Source organism: Fistularia commersonii, chromosome 3 (assembly GCF_037954325.1).
Source record: "Fistularia commersonii isolate RoL2024-O1a breed Wild chromosome 3, RoL_Fcom_v1.0, whole genome shotgun sequence".
NCBI classification, from domain to species: Eukaryota; Metazoa; Chordata; class Actinopteri; order Syngnathiformes; family Fistulariidae; genus Fistularia; species Fistularia commersonii.
The window spans coordinates 21,876,136-21,891,133 of NC_141286.1; the positions used below are offsets into that span (position 1 = coordinate 21,876,136).

The 14,998-nt window shown below is 43.6% G+C and overlaps 1 protein-coding gene across 2 annotated transcripts in view; it reads right to left on the reverse strand.

Annotated features, from left to right (window-relative positions):
- Nucleotides 1–373: 373 nt before the first annotated feature.
- Nucleotides 374–14,998, reverse strand: part of itga11a (integrin, alpha 11a) — a 54,511-nt gene continuing 39,886 nt past the window's right edge. Inside the window, exons 20-30 of one of the 2 annotated variants that reach the window (XM_086139989.1) lie at nt 14,737–14,947; nt 14,547–14,645; nt 10,612–10,688; nt 10,396–10,479; nt 10,200–10,290; nt 9,991–10,104; nt 7,226–7,309; nt 7,029–7,139; nt 5,946–6,041; nt 5,463–5,576; nt 374–1,601 (exon numbers count right to left, since the gene is read on the reverse strand). In XM_086139989.1, the coding sequence (XP_085996115.1) occupies nt 1,578–1,601; nt 5,463–5,576; nt 5,946–6,041; nt 7,029–7,139; nt 7,226–7,309; nt 9,991–10,104; nt 10,200–10,290; nt 10,396–10,479; nt 10,612–10,688; nt 14,547–14,645; nt 14,737–14,947 (1,105 nt within the window). In that variant the 3' untranslated portion in view covers nt 374–1,577. Of the gene's footprint in view, nt 1,619–5,462; nt 5,577–5,945; nt 6,042–7,028; nt 7,140–7,225; nt 7,310–9,990; nt 10,105–10,199; nt 10,291–10,395; nt 10,480–10,611; nt 10,689–14,546; nt 14,646–14,736; nt 14,948–14,998 lie in introns of both variants that reach the window. The other variant, XM_086139979.1, reaches the window with a different exon arrangement.

Here is a 14,998-nt window from a genome sequence, read left to right on the forward strand (position 1 = left end):
TCCATGTCATTTGAAGACATGCAACCATTCCCTCTCATTGGCTAATCTGGGCAATTTCGTGAACCTCGTGCATGTTTTTTGGACTGAGGGAGGAAACCGGAGAGCCCGGAGGAAAGCCACGCAAACAAGGGAAACACCACAGTGAAAGGAATCAAACCAGAGATGCTGCTGTGAGGAGGAAGCGCGAACCGCAACGCCGCCGTATCACCCCGGAAACGACCAATTTGTGAAAATTGGAAATGTGTGTCACTTCCTGCAAGCCGAGGGTCGGTCGATGGTGTCAGTGGGAAGGTCGCTGCAAATCTCATCTGTCAAGCAGGAACTGGTTTAAAAAAAAAAACCAAAATATATTATCATGTGTAAACATGTACAATGTTTTATTGGCATGTTACAGAAACCTTTGCGCCTCACGGGACGGGACAAAGTGACATTCATGGATCACACCGGCGGGGGGTGCTGACACATTTTCAAGGAATGTGCGCTGGACTGACTTTTTTTTTTTTTTATAAAAGGCAACCCGATGTTGTTCTGGTAACACGATACTCGTGAGAGAGGCCGATGGAAGGTTGCGGCGCGCTATGCAGATGTTTCTCTGATGCAACGGATGCGAACAGACATGCAGCAGCATTGACATCAGCCCGAAAAAAGGTTGACCGGGTTTTCGTCGGCCCCTTGTTGCTTACGTAAAGAAAATAATGCCATTAAACCGTGCGGAAAATACTGAAAAACCGTTTGAATATCTTGAAAGCGTATAAAAAAAAAAAAAAAGGTACTTGACTATTTACAAATTCAAGTTACTTTTGTACAAAAGTAAAAAGTGCATTCGAGAGTTGAAAAAAAAATTCGTCCCGGTTGATTTTTCCGGGACGAGGAGACTTGGGAAGCCCGAAGAGAGGATTCGTCAAATCATCTATTTTTTTTTTTTTTTCTCTTTTCTCGCTCCGGTTCGTTTCGGGTTCAGGCTCCGTGTCGTCATAAATTACAGGCAGACCGAACGCTCTCCAGATCGGACACGTCTCGGCATTCCCGGCGGGTTCTTCCGGCGCGACGTCACCCCTTTGAGGTTTTTTTTTTTTTTACATGTATCTCAAAATCGACCACGAGAGTTAAATAAATAGGTAAAGAAAATAAAATAAAAAAAGGAAGCGGGGGGTTCCAACGACGGAGGCCTGAAATTCTCGGGGGGAAATAAGCATCGGCCCGACGGCCGGACGGACGGAGGAAAGGACGACACGGAGGGGGCGGCAGAATACATTGACGAAGGAGGCCCCGGTGCCCGAACAGTGCAGGAAATGCTAAGTGAGTGTGACAGTGCTGACTCTTGGGTGCTGGGGGGGGATTGGGGGGGTCGTGGCTCGGGACGGATCCAGTGCACTGAACGAGCCTCGCCTCAGCCGTGATGAAGAGCCGTCTGCGCGCTGCCACTGCGGTGTCGAGGAAGAGGACGGGTCGGGCGGAAGGGGCGAGGGGGGGGGAAGCTGGTCCCTGAGTGTCGGGTCCCCTGTGGAAAAGGCGTCTGCATGGGGGCCCTCAGCCTGCGTTACCGCTCTTCGGCCACTTTCCCGTTCGCCTCCTGCTCATCCTCGTCTCCCGGCTTCTGCCTGTGGAAGAAACCGAGCTGAGAGGAGAGTCGGCCTGTTAAAAAACACGCCGTGGAGGTTTTTTTTTTTTTTCCCCAAGACAAAAAAAGACAACTTCGGAACCGAGTGAGGCGCTTTCGGGTTACGTATGTTACGCCAGGCGCGCCCCATACGTCCATCGCGATCTTCCGCTCGATCGCAAAGGTATTGTAGGAAGATCGCATGGCATTAAAACGTAAAAGCCTATCATCCTCACGATGAAATTTGTAACTCCTCGTCGGTCTGTCCTATATGACTATTTCTGACACAGGCGTCGCTGTGCATGTGCACATAATGGCGTGTTATAGCAAGCTAGCGAGTTAGCCTCCGATATATGTCTTCTTAATTTATGGGTATAAAAGTAAGAATAAGAACACCTTTATTTATCCCGAAGGAAATAGAAGTGCCAGAGTTACAAGATAAACATAATGATAATTAATAATAGTAGAAAATTGTATAAAAAAAAAAAAAAAAAAAAGGGGGGGGTTAAGAAATCCAAATAAACTATAAAGTGTCTTAAGTAGCAAGTCAAGACTATAAAGTGTCTTAAGGTCTGAAGTACCAAGTGAAAGATAAGGAATGCACAAGAGTATGAAAAAATATTGCACATGCAGATGTTTATGAAATGAGTGGTGGAGCTGGACCAGGTGAAAAGACTAAAATGTATCACTTCCATAAGGAATGGGAGGTGGACTGTTTTTTTTTATTATTATTATTATTTTTTATTATGTCATTTTCAAAGTGCGTTCGTCTCATCTGCCGGTTTGCCGTCGCTATACCGAAAAAGGGAAATGTGGAGCGGCATCTTCAGACCGTTCGGAAAAACTACAGCTCCGACTTCCAGAAGGAGAAAGGTGAAGGAACCAAAATCCCACCATGACTCCATTCGAGTCATCGGAATAAGGTATTTACCAAAAAAGTACAAAAAAGTTCATGCAGTTTTGCATGATCTGCAAAATTTTTTTCATGTTAAGTATACCGAGTAGATATACAAATAAATACATGCAAACAAAATACAGGCAAAAAAGTGTGGGCACCCCTGTGTTACACAGTGGAACCTTGAGATACAAGTCGACGCTCAGTTTTGCTTTGAGTTACAAGCGAGCCGGATAATCGTTCGACACAGACACGGCCGCCGTCCGTGAAGTGGCGCTTAAGAACATTCGGCGGCGCCGCCCACCACTAGATAGCCCGGCAAAAATCATGGAAAAACACTACCAGCTTACAGATTCCCAGCTGCGAACCAGAGAGATGAGGTCTTAACTATCTCCAAGATGGATAAGTGCTATAAAACTCCAGCAGATTAATGGCACTGCTGGGAATAAAATCTTGATAAATAAATCATCATGTCAATATAAAACTTTTTATACTGATAAATGCAGTGGAACCTTGACTTTCAACTGCCTTTTAACTTTAACTACCATTCCTAGACACTAGCCGTCGCTAAGTGGATTTTTTTTGCGTTTTTGAGTTAGGAGCGAGTGAGTGTAGTGGTGTTTAAAACTCAAAGTTTGATCATTTGTATAAGAGGATCGGCATTCAATCCGCTAGATTAAAGTTAGCAGAATACAGGACCGTCTCAGAAAATTAGAATATTGTGATAAAGTTCTTTATCTTCTGTAATGCAATTAAATAAACATAATACATTATAATATTCAAATATTTGAGATGGGATTTTTGAGTTTTCTTAAGATGTAAGCCATAATCAGCAATATTAAAATGATAAAAGGCTTGCAATATTTCAGTTGATTTGTAATGAATCCAGAATGTATGACATTTTTGTTTTTGTAATTGCATTACAGAAGATAAAGAACTTTATCACAATATTCTAATTTTCTGCGACAGTCCTGTTGTGTAGCAAAGTGTGAAAGCTACGTTTAGCAAACGTTGTAGCATTAAGCGTGTAGCGAGTCGGTTAATAGACGGAGAAAAACTTTCAACCCAACCTCCTGCTGCCACCTGCTTCTTTGTCTAATCGTCAAAATACACTTAATAACATCAATTCATTTCTTTAATTTCTCTTCCATTATATATTCTTATCTTTTACACAGTACTTATTATTTATAAAGTTCATTTTTCTCATTTAAAAACACGTAACAAACCCCGGGGAGGGGCTGGAAGGATTGAAAGGCGAATTTTAATTTAATATACGAACAAATTGAGTAATGAGCTCGGTCACAGAACAAATTAAACTTGAAAGTCCAGGTTCCGCTGTTAATGAGTCGATATAATCAAATTCTTTCACCGAGAATCAGCCGCCGTTAAAAAAACCTTGGACAGCCGTCGCAGAGCGAAGCGCTGATTTGGACCGAACCCTACAGCGCATGATTGTCCCGGTGTGTTGGGATTACCATGATTTCCGGCCTATAAACTGCTTTTTTTTTTTTTTAACACGGTTTGAACACTGCGGCTCAATGATGGAGCTAATTTATGGCTTTTTGGGGGCTAATGAGCTTCATGCCGCAAAAGATTTAGCCTCGTCACATCGGACCAATGAAATTACTGTGAAATCCAACACCGAGGAAGACGACTATAAGTTTTAGTGGATGGATGGATGGACTTTTCCTTGTCTTATTTATTATTAATCTTTTTCATCGGTCGAAAAAAAGTACGTATTTGTGGATGTTACCACTACATATCTAATTAAAATTTTTGAAAAAATGTTTCATCTTGTTACAACGCGGACACCTGTGGATTACAGATAAGTGCGGCCCTATACATGTACATATATATTTATTGATTTATAGCCAGTACGGTTTCTATTCAGGTGCGCTTAATAGTCCGGAAATGACAGTAGATGAATTATGTCGTGTTTTCCTTAGCATTGGTCTGTATCAGATCCCAAAAAAAATAGTCATCCTCCGCTAAAACTACAATTAAAATTAAAGTCAACTACACTACTAAAATGAGCGCAAATTGAAATTCCCTATTCTTGTATATGGGATTAAAAAGTGTTTGCAGTGTCTTAAATAGAGCTTGTTCATTAGAATACATCTGCAAAATTGTGATCTTCCCCATGAAAGTTAATAGTCTGTATATGATGGTACTTTGGTTGTCACGTAGGAGGTTTGAGTGGCTGGAAAGTGTTCATTTAGGTTTGTGTCCCATCAAACCAGCCTGTGCGAGTGATGGCTATTTACAAAAACATCAGCGATATGGTGTTGATGCTACTATTATTATGTCAGGCACTCATAATGCAGAAGGGCACACAGGTAGTCCACCTACAGCCTCTTTTAACCGTCACTCACCCGGACCCGGGACACACCAGTGGGTGTTCAGTCTTGAAAAGTCAATCAGTATAGCCTGGAAATTATGCTAATTATGCTAATTCGTGAATTAATTCATTAAGTATACCGATTATCCTGCATCATGATGATGTTGTTGTCTGTTGTCTACTTATCTGCTGTCTATTTATTCGTGTATTTTTTTTTTTTGTCTTGCTATATCCTGTCTTCTCCCTTTTTGTTTATACTCATATTTATTTTTTTTTATTTTTCTGCCATTATAACTGTTACGCTACTGTGACATTGAATTTCCCCAATGGGGATCAATAAAGTTTATCTTATTTTAATCACCCTCTCTCGAATCAAGGACCTTCCGACTGCGAGGCGGGAGCGCTGATCGCACCCCCACGCCGCCCTGCGTTCAGACTTCCAGGCAGCAATCTATATTTACGGGTTTTGCTAATAATCCGACCAGATTGTGGTAGTCTGACGCAGAACCCGAGGAACCGCCCGAGCGTCTAATCCCGTTTCTGACCGAGAAGTCGGTTAGATACCAAGTAATGATCCAAAAGAAGAGGCGGAGAAAGTGTCCGCTTCCCCCCGACGGCCGAGGATTTACCTTCCAGAGAGCCAGGCAGAGCAGGGCTAACAGCAGGAGTCCTCCCAGGGTGCTACCCAGGATTATCCAAGTCGGGATTCTGTAATCCCCTTCTTTTCGGATCTCCAATATTATCTACGGCGGAATAAGAGGTACATAACCAAAGTCAACGACAGAGTGATCAAACTGTGTGTTGATTATGTGAGAAAAAAATTCCAAATATAAACTGAATTTGCATTTGGGAATAATCCAAACGGGGATGTTAAAGTCGTAAAAACCAGACATCCAAGTGCGGTGAAGGAACGTTCCTGACCGACCGATAGATGGCGGCAAAGTTTAGTATGTGACTGCAAAGGAGCTGCAGCTTCTGCTGGTCCTTTCGGTCCCTGAGCACCACAGAGCGCGTGAGCTCCAACTTCCCCCTCCGTCCCCAGACGCCTTTTTCAGGTCGAAATCGAGGGAAGGGGGGAAAAAAACCAACCCGATGGGAGCCTGTTTACTCACATGTCTGACGGGCCGCTCTTCGTGCAGGAACATGTGGCTGGAGGAAGGGAGCTCCACCGACGCGCTGGTCACCAGCTCCAGGATTTTAAACTTCAGCTGGAAAAGACATCAAATCATGATGCCACTTCCTACTTTTTGTTTTTGTTTTTTTTTCCCCCTCCGGCGAGCCGCACAACTCGGGCAGCGGCAGAAAGTGCCCGGTGTAGTCGAGGCAGTTGAGCAATAAATAAATTAAATTTGATCAAATCAAATTAAATCAAAACGGCGGTATTAAAAAATATAAAGAAAAATGGAAGACAGCTTAATAAAGTAAATTCCTTGGAATTTTTTCAACAATAATAAACTTAAACATAAAATTCCTACAAGAAATGATATACTATATTATAATTTATTTATTATAATTATATATTATATTATGTACTTGTCAATAAGATAAGAACAACTTTATTTATCCCGAAGGAAATTGTTGTGCCAGAGTTTCAAGCAAAACATAACAAAAATAGATAATGGTCGGAAGGAGGGAGAATAAGAAATACAATAAAATATAAAATGTCAATACACTTGTATGTTACATATATTTTTACATACTTTTAACTTTATTTTTATTTATTTTCTTTTGATCTCTACTGTTTTTTTTTTAATTTTATTTTTATTATTCATCATTTGATTCTCTTTTTTTATAGAGAGTATTATTTTGGTTCTTCCCCGCAGGAGCTGCTTTCAACGAAAAGCAATTTCCACCTGGGGGATCGATAAAGTATTCTGATTCTGATTCTGAATAATAATAATAATAAGCAATAAAGCGATAATTATAATAATAATTAGGGAGTGATAGGAAGTGACATTGATCATTTTCCTACTACAGCTCACCCTGTTACAATATTCATAAAAAACAATTATTTGATTCTTAAAGAGCAAATATACAACTGGTTTCCTGCTTCATGGTATCGATCTTTTTTTTCACGAAACTAATCAAAATGACAGAAAAAAAGGAGTGGATTTAGTGGATTTCTTTCCAACTACACCGGGGAAACAGTTCCAGGTTATTTTCCGGATTCGACCGTTTTTCCAGGAAGTACTCACCGTGTGTAAGGTGTGTATCCGCAGGGCGCCCGTGATGATGACGGAAATGTCTTTGTAAGACGCCACGTTGACCGTGCACTGTATCGGCAGGGTCAGGGTGTTGGTTCGATTCTGCGCAAAAAGACGGTTAAGGGGAAAGTTAAGGACCTGAAAACCAGCTTGGGTGGGGTCGGATTGGTTTAAGTTTTGCGGTTTACCAGGCGGGAGAGTCGGGAGAGGTCCTCGGGCGCCGCTCGGCTCTGGGCCACATGCTGCGGCGGTAAACAGTGCGAACCGTCTCTCTGAGGCGGAGCGACAAGAGGAAAAACATCGGTTAGTACATAGGTGTCTAATTCTGGCCCGCAGGCCAAATTTGGCTAATTATATTCACCCCACGAAGCCACGCTAAATGACGACTAGAGCTAGCCCGCCGCAGTTATAGCTTACAACGCATGTAGCGCTAATACTTGAAATCCCGAAATGCTCTGCTGGTGTTTTGGTGCGAAAATCAAGCCGGCAGGACCCTAAAACGTCCTCTCCTCGTCTGACCTGATGCCAAAAAGGCAAAAAGGCAGAAAAAAGGAGCTTTCTGGACAGGTGGGAGCCAGAATATCTGTTTACAAATGTAAAAAAGGCCTTGTATTTGGAGCCAATGTGGTACAACATTAGACGACACTATGAAACACCATATTCAGTTTTTAAGCAAAACTTATCTGGGTCCATATGAAAGGTTTATTGTTATAACTGGAGGAAGACTTTTTTTTCAATAAAAATCAATGTTGGCCCCTGACTTTGTCCACAGTTTTGAATTTTGTCCCACTTTGCATTTAAATTTGGCACCCATGGGCTACAAGGTGACGGGCTGACATTCGCTAAGTGATAGCAGGCGAATATTGATTTATTGACGTTATAAATGCAGAGACAAAATGGCGGCTTAAACTAATGGCTCTGTGTTTTGGAGATGAGACGAAAACGAGAGGCTCGCACCAGCAGAGGGGGACGGCGAGCGCGCGGTCGGGCGATGGATATTTCCATTGGAACGTCAAGTTTATTTAGCTTTGGACGAAAGACGCTATGAAAGGGCACGGAAAGGGTAAAGGAAAAGGTCTCTGCCTTGCTGCGGATTCTTTTCCTCTCACGCCGGTGAACCGCTGACTGAAAATACTGATGTTAACAACCTTTACCCAAAAAACCCCAAACTCTAAAATGACCCGCTACGGTTTAATGGAGGACAAAAGTCCGTTGAATGAAACATCACGTCAGACGAAGCATGTTGGCGCGGCGGCTAGCATTTCTGACTAACGGCAAGGAGGTCCGCGGTTGGATTTCGACAGGGTATTTCTGCGTGGGTTTCCTCCCAGAGTCCAAAAACATGCACGGGCTTCATCGGAGGCCCTAAATTACCCAAACGTGTGAATGAAAGGGTGAATTTTTTAATGTCCCTATATGACACGTGAATGAGGGAATGAATGGCGGTATGTCTCCATATGATGAGCTAATGAGAGGTTGAACGGTGGAATATCTATCAAAAACGGTCCCCAACCGTTTTTGTACCAGGAACCAGTTTTATGTATGAAAATATTTCCGCAGGCCGGTTAGAAGCACTGGGGTTTAAATAGTAACATTTTTGTGGGTGAGGCAGTTTTGAGGGTTTCATAGCTTCATTAGCTAGCTGTTCACCGCACATAATGCATCGTGGGCACGGAGCTTGTGTATCACAAACTAGTAGCCTACCGCAGAGAACTGGGTTAACTGCAGAGAACGAATTTCCCCACAAGGGATTGATAACAGATAAATTGTTATTATACCTGTTGCGATGAACTTTGGTAGGAATCTTGATATTTTCTTTTGGCAGTCTGCAACACTTCTGCTGTCTCATCTTTTGCTTGTTTCCTCTTGAAAAAGCTCTCCGCCGACTTTTGTTTCTGGCTAATATTTTTTTCAAAGGCTAACTTTGTGGTAGCCGATGTGTGGCAGTAAGGCGAAGGTGGAAACAGTCCTTTTTTCAAAATAAGATCCAGAAGGTCTAATGACGAAAGTATAATTTGTACCGATACAGATTTTCTTTGCCAAATGATCTGCAGACCTGAATGATGTGCAAACGAGAGAGTGATTGGTTCTGTGTCGCTATACAATATGTGAAAGAGGATGAACGGTACAATGTCTATATACAGGACTGTCTCAGAGAATTAGAATATTGTAATAAAGTTCTTTATCTCCTGTAATACAATTACAAAAACACAAATGTCATACATTCTGGATTCATTACAAATCAACTGAAATTTTGAAACCCTTTACTATTTTAATACTGCTAATTATGGCTTACATCTTAAGAAAACTCACAAATCCTACCTAAAAATATTAGAATATCATGAAAAAATAATTTTTGTTTTTTTAATTGCATTACAGAAGATAAAGAACTTTATCACGATATTTTAATTTTCTGAGACGGTCCTGTATAGCCCTCTGTTCAACCAATGGCAACTATTATAAACGAACCAACAAAAACAGAAAAGCAACACATGTGTGTAACATGTACGGAATACAAATTTTGTCACCGTCTGGGGAGGTTCGGAGTGAAAACCTGTCGAAATCTCGTCAAAAAAGTCGCTCCGACGAACGACATCGCTGTTATCATAACAACCAACTTGAATCCGGTTTCTGCCGATCAACTCTTCCATTTACATAACCCTGGCAGTTATATTTGGAAACTCTTCACAGATCATTAGAAGTGACAAAGCCTCTGGGATGAGGGCTGAAATGAGTGCAAGAATTTAAGTTCAAGCGCCACAAACAAGAAGATTTCGACAAAAATGTTTTGTCCTTCATGTTCTGATTGACCCAACGTGGGTTTGTGGTCTAGAATGAATGAGTCCAATCGCGAGATCATTCGTGCGCAGCCGAACGCCGTTGATAACCTCGCGCGATATAATCCTCGGCAGATGAACCGACCGTGACCCCGGAGCAGAGGTCGAACCCTCACCTGGTCAATGTGGAAGTCTGATATCTGCAGCAGCTGGTTTCCGTTCTGTGTCATCTCTGGGATCTCGATGGTCAGCTGCAGATCATTCACTGGGAAATAGCCAAGGTTCTGGATCTGGCATGGCGAGAAGGATTTAAAAAAAAAAAAAACGTGAAAAAAAAAACACGTGAAAACTCCAGTTCCCCCCCCCAGTTCAAACCAACGCTCACCTGAAAGGTGAAATTGAACGGTGGGCCGGTGACCCCCGGCTCCTCCAAGGAAAGCTCCGATTTGATCTCATACCGGGTCGGATCAGAATCCCTGCGGACGCAAATGAATAGAAAGCAGACGTTGCATCGCTGAGCGGGTCGGTTTCGTAACAAGTTTTGTGCAAGATGCGCCCGCCCGATCGGGAAAACAACAAACCTGGTGAAGAGAAGGTCCGCCTCGTATTTCAGCGAGTAATAAATATCGTTGAAATTATCTGCCGTGCCGACCTCCTCGCCGTCACTGTCGACGGAATCGGACAAAAAAACCAGCTCAGGGATCTCGAGCGATTTCACATTCGGGAGGGGAGGGAGGATTTTTTAAAAAAACACATGTGGCTAGCGTAGGGTTCCAAACACACACACACACACACACCTGCTGGCCTCCAGGATGACCCGCACGTGCTCTAGGAAGACGGTGCGGCTGAATTCGAACTCCAGACGAAATGACACCTGCATGGGAAAAGGAAAAAGTTAAAAAAAAAAAAAAAAAAAAAGATTAAAAAATTAAGAAAAAAATAAATAAATAAATAAATTGGGGAAAAAAAAAAAAAATGCTGATTCATCTTGAACTTGGATCAGAAGATTCTTTTGACTCTGCCCCGCTGCTGTTTATTCCTGGATTATGGATTAAGGATGCAAAGTCCCCGCAATAACCTGCTCTAAGCTGCGGGGCTTTGACCTGCTGCACATCCGGTGCTGCGTTCAGGGGGCGCTGGGAATTCCCGCTCACTTAATAACAAGGTCTACAGTACACGTGGGCGCTAGTGCACGGGCATGAATCTGGCTGACTCCAAGTGGAAGTTGGATTTTTTTTCAGGGGGTGGGGAGGATATAAGAATATAGGGGAGGGGGCTGCGGCGGGGAAATCCAGAATACGACTGATGGATGCTAAATAAAAACAGAGGGAAGAGAAGGAAACGGAGGGGGTTGATTGGCAGCAGACACCAGACGTTGTTTACAGCCTTACATGCCGTAATGAAATCCTGACATGTTCCATTTGACCGAGAGGAATGCATAACAATGTTTACGGTTGCCGCCTCCCTCCTCGGCGCAGCCCCGGCTCATCCCTGACAGACCGCAGATATGGCGCATATGTACGTCGGCGAAACCCCTCCCCCCCGCCGCCCACTCCCGTAATCCCATCCACATGGCGGGACCTGACCTTCGTCGGCCGACGTTTCGAAAAAAAACGGGTCGATCGACGTGCCGACGGGGGGGGGGGGTTACGCAGGGAAACCGTTATTTCAGTACAATACAGAAAGTGAAAAAAACGCTCTCTGTGAAAGTATGCGAGTATTATGAGAAAAGAACACAGTGAAAGTATCACGAGTGAAATGAATCACTGGGCAATAAAATAGTCCCACTGAGTGTTTTATAATCACATATTGTGTGTTTGTGTCATTGTTTGTAGGCCGTAAAACCCTTACACTGCTTTTCACAGCCTGAAAAACATGATAAAAAAATTTCAGATCCTTTTCACCAGGACGGTAAAAAGTGCAAGGGCACCTCGTTGGAGAGATTAACCGTTATCGTCCGATGAATTGGGGAAATGTTCCTTATCTTCGGTCGGGTATCTTCACGCGGTCAGCGGAACCCGGAAAAAAAAAACAACCCTCGGCCAGCGTGATAACCGGCTACTTTAAAAAAACAAATTAAAAAAAAAAGAAAGGCCTTTTTGTTTCCATCAGCTAAACAGTGGTTTTGGCAGCATCGGCCTCACATTCAGCCTGGTTTCGCTTTTTTTTAACCTTTTTTTTTTTTTTTTTTTAAAGGCCCCCGACTCGAGCGAATCAGCGCCGCGGCTCTGGACGCCGTTCAGGATGAATAAGCAGCTATGAATCACTCGGCGTGTTCGAGTCCTCCCCGGTTCCGTCCCGGGGAACGTTAAAAGAGAAATGTGCTGATATTTCCGTTGCCCCGGGAGATGACTCGCTGTTTGCGATAATGGCGCGGTCGTGGCATTACGCAAACTCTCTTCAGTCACATTCGCTACATCGTCTCCGCAGACTGCGGATTAGCGCGCTAACCGCGAAGTCGTGTTTAGACATCCATGCGTCGGACGCCTTCGGTTCGACCCCGCTTTCGGTTTATCGTCCTCCAATCGCGGGACGCAGACTCGCATCGGAGCCGGCCCTATCAAAAATAAGTCAAACATCACCTTCCTGAGGATAAAACCTGACTCCTTGCAGTAAAATTCACTGGAAAGAAGGGGATCTAATAAATGTTTTGGACATTAAAAGCCAGCGGAAGGGCTTCGAGAGAACTGGAGGATCAGTGGCGGACGGAGGAGCCTCGGTTGTCCTCACCTGAGCTGTAGAGGAACCTCTTGGAAGAGCGGAAGGAGAAGCCTCTCCTGCTGTTTGGTCGTATTTTGTCGTACGAACGAATAGTCGGAAAAATCCGCAAGTACCTTCTCGATTAGTGCGCACTTGAAGGAATCACAGGTCAGACAGCTCGTGGTCGCTTTTCCAGGAACTCTCCAAACTCCAAACTGCGGGTTTCGCGTTACAGCGAAATGTTTCCATACTAGCGACTGTACAACCCTATAGTTATTTATTACAGGTACTGATTATTTTAGAAGCGGAGTAAGCTATCGATTATTGTGACAATTATCATCTGTGGATCCTTCCTGTTGAGATGTAGCAAGATTGAGGACGTCCCTTTACGAGAAACACGCCGTACTGTTTTTATTTGTCGCGTATTCGCGTGTGGTGTTGATGGTTCCGCAGCGTTAGCATCATAAGCTAACTTAAGCTTAACCCTCGTGCGATCTTAACATTGTGTTTACTCCACTTGTCCTACGGGTCAAAAATGACCCATAAGACAATCTTTGTACCCTAGTGGTGTACAGCCCATATGGAAACATAAACAAAAAAGAAGTATCACTTTTTCTAATTATGGGGTCTCTTCAGGAAAAGTCATAAAATTTCAAGATGGAAAAAATAGGGTAAGGTGTTTTTTCTACAACTAAACACGGTAGTGGGTCACTTTTGACCCGCAAGACAACACAAGGGTTAAATTTAAGTGATAGAAATAACCAACAGGGCGGAACAATGACTTAATACGTGCGCAAGTCATATGGTATTTCATGATTTTATGGATTTTTGGGGGGCAAAACATTTAGCCTCGTCACATTATTAGCAATATTTTTCATCAGCTTTGTTACAGGCACTGTTCAGAAAAAAGCATTTGCAGTGCGTATTTGTGGAAGTTGCCGGTATGTATTTCATTAAAAGTAAAAAAAAAAAAAAGTTTCTGTGTTAATGTATTTATTTTGAGCTGGTGCGGCTTATATAGTCCGGATATTACAGTACTCCAGGCATACCATTAGCTTCCAGTAACTTCATTCATTCATTCATTCATTCATTCATTCATCAACGACAGGGACCGAAGCTGATCACTGCTGTCATTGGGCGACAGGAAGGGTTCGTCCTGGACTGATCACAGGGCCACTTTTAGAAAACCATTCACTCAAAAAAAAAAAAAAAAAAGCATTCAGCCTCTCATTCACACGTCTTGACGATTTTCGTTTTTGTAGTGTGAGCAAACCGGAGAACCCATGCAGAATGTCAAGCCGAAATTTATAGAACATGTAGACCTCGAATAGAAAGAATTGAACCGGGGACCCTCCTGTTGTTTGCGCTGACCGCCGCGCCATCGTGACCCCGCAAAAGAAAATAATATTAAAAAATGGCGCCTTCCACGCTGTAGCTGAAACTGCAACCTCAAATCCGGGAGGGATCGGGTTTAACGACAACCCTACGTTTCCTTTCCAGAGAAAAGGAAGAAAAGAATCCGGTCGGCCAGAACCGAAGGAAGCCTTTCGGGTCGGCCTGCGGTTCCGTTGTTCGCCATTGTGGTCTTTCACGGTCGTACCGGGCTTCCTCGGTCCGACAGTGTTTCTGTTTGTTTCTTTAAACCTGAATTTTGGTCCAGATTTGATCCAGATTTTTATTTCGGGTCAGAATGTTCAAATAAGTCCTTATGGTGGGGGAAAATCAGCCTTTTTATTTATTTATTCAGGAAATACTAGTATTGTCACTCTTAAAAAAAATGAAAATGGAAGACGGACCGCTAGGAATTAAAAAGAAAGCGAGGCGGAGTTGAGAAAATATGCGTCTGCATCTGCCAGCCGCGTCTTCGCTAAACCCTCCGAGACATTTTTATTCGCCGAATAAAATAAAACGACTCCGAAATGATGGTCGGGTTATTCGGCGAGTCAAAACAATTGTTTTAGGTCATTTGAGAGTAAAAAAAAAAAAAAAAGCGATTGTGAAGGAGGAAGGGGGAGGGGTTTTGGCGTCCCACCTGAGATTTAGCCCTCATGAAGGGAGCGCTGACGTTGCAGATCTTCTCGCTCCTCAGCTTGTCCACGACGTAGCACTCTATCTTGACGTCCGACTGGTCCTGAGCGGAGAGCGCCGCGATTCGGAATTAGTTTTTTCGGCGGAAAGCTCGCCCGACGGTTCGATACCAAAGCAGCGCTCCGGTTTGTTACCTTGACGATGAGGCTGGAGAAACGCAGGTTGGGCGTGTAGGTGATATTGAGGCGAGCGTTGTAGGCGTTTTCACCTTTGTTTTCCAATCGCACGTCCACCAACATCCTCCTCCGGTTGCCCTCCACCACCCGCAGGGATCCGTCGGACTCTCCCTCGCTCAGATGGCGGCAGAACGAGCTCCGGGCCTGCAGAGGCTGCGAGCAGAAGAGTCTGGAACCGCAGGGGGGGGGGAGGGGGGCGAAACATCGGCGAGAGGTTACT